This window comes from Fonticula alba (genome assembly GCF_000388065.1).
Source record: "Fonticula alba strain ATCC 38817 unplaced genomic scaffold supercont2.7, whole genome shotgun sequence".
NCBI classification, from domain to species: domain Eukaryota; order Rotosphaerida; family Fonticulaceae; genus Fonticula; species Fonticula alba.
This window is the reverse complement of record NW_009242977.1, coordinates 441,433-446,004: the sequence shown is the minus strand read 5'-3', so window position 1 is coordinate 446,004 and position 4,572 is coordinate 441,433. Positions and strand designations below refer to the sequence as shown.

Genomic DNA, 4,572 nt, shown 5'->3' with positions numbered 1-4,572 from the left:
GGAGAGAGAGAAGGAGAGAGAGAAGGAGAGAGAGAAGGAGAGAGAGAAGGAGAGAGAGAAGGAGAGAGAGAAGGAGAGAGAGAAGGAGAGAGAGAGAGAAGGAGAGAGAGAGAAGGAGAGAGAGGGTCGGACGCGTGGCGAAGCGAGATAGCCGAATGGCGCTACGTACTTGGTATTGTAGTCGATGATCGGCCGATACGGCTTGACCAGGATGTCCACCAGGACCTCGAGCTTGTGATTGACGGCCGACAGGCGCGTCAGCTCTTGGCCGGCCTCAGTCATGCACTGGTGGATTTCGCGAGAGGGGGCAAGACGATAAGCGTGCGCGCATGCGGGGGAGGGGGGGTGGGGGTTAGCCCAAGGGGGCAGACTGGAAAGGAGAAACAGACTGCTGATGGACATATGCGCGCGCGCGCGTGTATGTAGGGAGGGGGAGGGGCAGCCGCACCATCTCACAGTCGATGGCAATCAGATCCTCCTCGCGAACGGTCAGCGGGCCGTCGAATTCGGTCCCGGCGTCGGCCACCGCGGCCGCGCTGGCCACGAAGGGAACCGGCTTCAGGGACGCCGCCGGCAGGGGGCTGGTCGGGGCCGGGGCGCCGGGGCCGAAGCCCACGGGCGGCCGATGCGCCGCTGGCGACTCGGCATCCACCACATCCGCCGAGGAAATGTCATCCAGAAGGAAGTAGTTGTTGGCGCGCAGGATTTCCTTCGACAAGACCATCATATTGAGGACCTGATCGCGGGCGGCTTGTTGCGGGGATTTGGCATTGGCACACGGTGGAGGCAGCGGCAGTGGCAGCGGCAGTGGCAACGGCAGTGGCAGGGGAACCGGAAGCCGTGACGGATCAAAGTGCATGCCCGCCGGGGGGAAGGGAAAGGGAGGCCGGGGAAAGGGAAAGGGGAAGCCGGGCGGAGGCATGTGCCCAAACGGCGGGGGGGGCATCATGAAGCCATGTGGAGGGGGCATCATGAGGCCATGAGGGGGCGGCGGCGGCGGCATGGGAAAGGAGGGTCGCATTGGGGGTCGCGAAACCGGCCCAGTAGCCGAAGGGGGGACGTTGACCAGGGCAGTGGGAGTAGCGGCGGCGGCGGAGTCGGAGGCGGCGTCGGAGGCGGCAGCAGTGGAGGCGATAGAACCGGCGGCGGTGGTAGAAGCGGAGGCGGCGGAAGGCAGGCGACGGGGCGGGGCACCCGTGACAGGCCGCAGCATGGCCAGGGCGAAGCCCGGTGGCGGAGGAGGCAATGTCGGGGGGAGCGGGAAATCCGGAGGGGAATCCGAGTCGGAATCCGAATTGGAGGAGTCGGAGGAGTCGGAGGAGTTGGAGGAATCGGAGGAATCGGAGGAATCGGAGGAGGAGGAATCCGAGGAGGAGGAGGAGGAGGAGGAATCGGCGGATGACGAATCGGAGGAGGAGGAGAAGGAGGACGAATCGGAGGAGGAGGACGAATCGGAGGAGGAAGAGGAGAGAGCGGTGGGCGGATGGACGCCCGGAAGGGGGGGACGTGGGAGCACATTCATGGGAAGATTAGCACCACTGCCAGCAGGAAGCGTGGAAGAGAAAGGACCCGCCAGTGGACCGCGCGCGAAGCCGTGAGCCATGCCGGGCAGCGACCCAGGCGCTGGGCCAGACGCCGGACCCGGCGCCAGGCCAGGCACCCCACCAGGCACCACACCGGGAACCACACCGGGCGGCAAGCCAGGCCCGAAGCCGGGGGGCCCAGCAAAGAGCAGCGGCCCCGGGGAGGTACCCTGGATGCGAGCAGCGCGCTCTTGGTGCGCCTCAAGGGCCAGCAACATCCGGTAGTAGTACTGGTCCCGCTGGGCGGAGAGCTCGCGCAGGCTGGCGATCGAGGTGAGCACATCCTCCGGCTGCTGATCCTCCATCATGGTGGTGGTGGTGGTGGTGGTGGTGGTGGTGGTGGTGGTGGTGGTGGCGGCGGCGGCGGTGGCGGCGGTGGCGGCGGTGGCGGCGGTGGCGGCGGTGGCGGCGGTGGCGGCGGTGGCGGCGGTGGCAGTGGCGGCGGTGGCGGCGGTGGCGGCGGTGGCAGTGGCGGCGGTGGCATCACCAGCACCAGCGGCACCAGCGGCACCAGCGGCGCCAGCGGCACCAGCGGCACCAGCGGCACCAGCGGCACCAGCGGCACCAGCGGCAGCGGCAGCGACAGGGGAGTGCGACGTACCGGCCGAGGCAGGGGCGGCGTCCGTCGAGGCGGCGGTGGTGGGGCTGGCATCGTCGGCCAACGCCGGCCCGGCGCCAGGCTGCTTGGCCTGCTGCTCCAGCGCCCACGCGCGCCGGGCCTTCTTGTCCTCGGATGTCAGCTCGCACTGGAGCAGAGCCGACACGGAGTGATAGATGCGGGTCTTCTCGCCGGGGGCGCACGTGCGCACCCACCAGCCGCGCTTCTGGTGCTGGGCGTCGTCGGCCGCGGCGCTGGCCCCGGCCTCGGCGGCTTTGTCGCCCTCGCCGGACGCCGTCCCAGCCCCGGCGCATTCGGGATTCTGGTCGCACTCGACCGAGGCCGTCTCATCCAGGCAGGCGAAGGGCCGCGCGGTCGACCCGGCCGCTTGGAAGTCGGCCGGCGCGCCGAACAGCTGACGCAGCACCGGCAGCGCCTCTTGCTGCTGGGGGTCCCGCAGGTTGAGCCCGGTGGCCACGGCCATGACCACCCGGCGGATGTGGTGCTTCTGCCGGATCAAGACCCATGGGGTGTTGACCCCCTCGCCGATGGTCCACAGGACCAGATCGCGGATGTCCTGCGCATTCGAGCATGAGGGCGTCAGAGGGGAAGGGCTGTGTATGCAGCGTGTGCGGGAGGTGGGGAGGCGAAGGAGAAGGGGGGGCGAGAGGAGGAAGCAAAGGAGGGGGAGACAGGCGCGAACCTTCATCTTGTACACGCGCGACTGGTCGTGGATGGTGAGCGATGGTGGCTCCTGCTCGGGTTGGCGGGCGAAGAGGGAGCCGAGAGAGAGAGAGAGAGAGAGAGAGAGAGAGGGCCATGCAAAAAGAGGGGGACAGGTCAGTGAGAAGGCGGGGGGCAGACAGAATGCCGGGCAACTGCACGCACGGCCAGCTTCATGAGCTTCTTGCGCTTGCGCGCGATCTGCCGCGAGGAAACCTGCTCCATGCCGTCGGAGGCGCTGTCGTCCGAGGCCGCGCGCTTGCGCGACTGCTCCGGGTTGGCGGAGCCCGGCGCCGGGACTTGAGGGTCCGCGATTGTGCCGGTCATACTGACGGGGGGATGAGGGAAAGGGGGAGGAGGGGAGGAGAAGGGGGAGGGAAGGAGAAGGAGGAGGGAAGGAGAAGGGGGATAGGGAGGGGTGGGACGGTCCGGCGCATCGACCAGCAGGCTATTTCCCCGACCAGTTGAGATCCCCGAGGCTGGGGTCCGATTTGGGTGTCCCGCCCCCCCCCCCGCGCTCTCGTCCCCCGGCCAGACGTGAGAAGGCGCTCCGCGTCCTCTTGAGCCCGCCGCGGCCCGGGGCTTTGTTTGGGGAGCGGCAGCCGGGCGGGATCTTCGGCCGCCGCACACCGGCAGGGCTGAAAGGCTGGCCTGTGGCCGGCGGTCGATCTCGCTCCCGCGCCCCCAAGAGAGGCCTCCACTGTCCGTGGGGGGGACGTGAGGGCGGAAAGTTGGCACAGAGCCTGCCGTGCGCCGAGTGCGCCGGGACGCCCGGCCGGCATCCCGCCCCCCGCCCCCCCCCCGGCCCGGGCCGGGCCCCCTGCGCTGGCGGCCACGCCTCGCCGGCACCCTCGGCCGGATGTGGGAATCATTGCACTTCCGGCGGGAGAATCGCCCGAGGGAGCGTTGGCGGCCGGCCCCGAGGGGCGGACCGATGCCGTCCAGGCGCACGCGCGTGCTCCCGCGCACGCCGGGCCTGCACACCAGACCACGAGCGCGCCCGGCCCAGGCCGCCCGTGTTCCTCCCTCCCCGGGCGGTGGGCGTTCGCGTGGCGACACACACTCCCGACCGGCATGCGCGCCCCTGCCACCCGCCACCCGCCGCCCGCTCCCCCCCCCCCCCCCCCCCCCCCCTCCCCCTCCCCCCCCCCCCCCAGAGGTGCGTGCGTGTGGGCGGGTGCGCTGGGGATTCCCAGCAAGGCATGCCCCTGGCTGGGGGGTCGCGCTAGCTCAAGGACCTCCCCGTGCCGCGCCCTCCCGTCGCCTGCCCGCCCCCCCCCCCCCCCCCGGCCCCGCGGCTGGCTCGGGACCCGGCGCGCGTGGATACTCCGGGCGCATGGCTCCTTTTTTTTTCCCGCCCCACCCCGTCCCGCCCGCCGCGAGGGGACGGGGGAGCTCTTCCGTGGGGCAGAGCATCTATGGCCGCGCCTGTTCCGCCTGCACGCCCCCCGGCGCCAGGGGGGCTCATCGGAAAAAAGGGTGAAACGCCGATCACGCCCACTCGCGTGATCTCTCCCGCGCCCGGGCCCAGTTAAGACGACATTAATCCCACCGGTTTATTGGGCCGGGCATGTGCCACGAGAGGCTGCCAACTGGTTAGCTGGGCCACTGCTCTCGCTCCCTCCCCCTCTCTCGTCCCCTGTCTCTGTGACACAGGATCGGGGGGGG

The 4,572-nt window shown here is 70.1% G+C and overlaps 1 protein-coding gene across 2 annotated transcripts in view; it reads right to left on the bottom strand.

Moving 5' to 3' along the window:
• The window catches only part of H696_04291, a 5,348-nt gene extending 2,002 nt beyond the window's left edge, over positions 1–3,346 (bottom strand). The window contains exons 1-5 of one of the 2 annotated variants that reach the window (XM_009498168.1): positions 3,070–3,346; positions 2,885–2,935; positions 2,185–2,758; positions 449–750; positions 170–285 (exon numbers count right to left, since the gene is read on the bottom strand). In XM_009498168.1, coding sequence (XP_009496443.1) covers positions 170–285; positions 449–750; positions 2,185–2,758; positions 2,885–2,935; positions 3,070–3,231 — 1,205 coding nt within the window. In that variant the 5' untranslated portion in view covers positions 3,232–3,346. Of the gene's footprint in view, positions 1–169; positions 286–448; positions 1,349–2,184; positions 2,759–2,884; positions 2,936–3,069 lie in introns of those variants that run through there. The other variant, XM_009498169.1, reaches the window with a different exon arrangement.
• Positions 3,347–4,572: the final 1,226 nt, after the last annotated feature.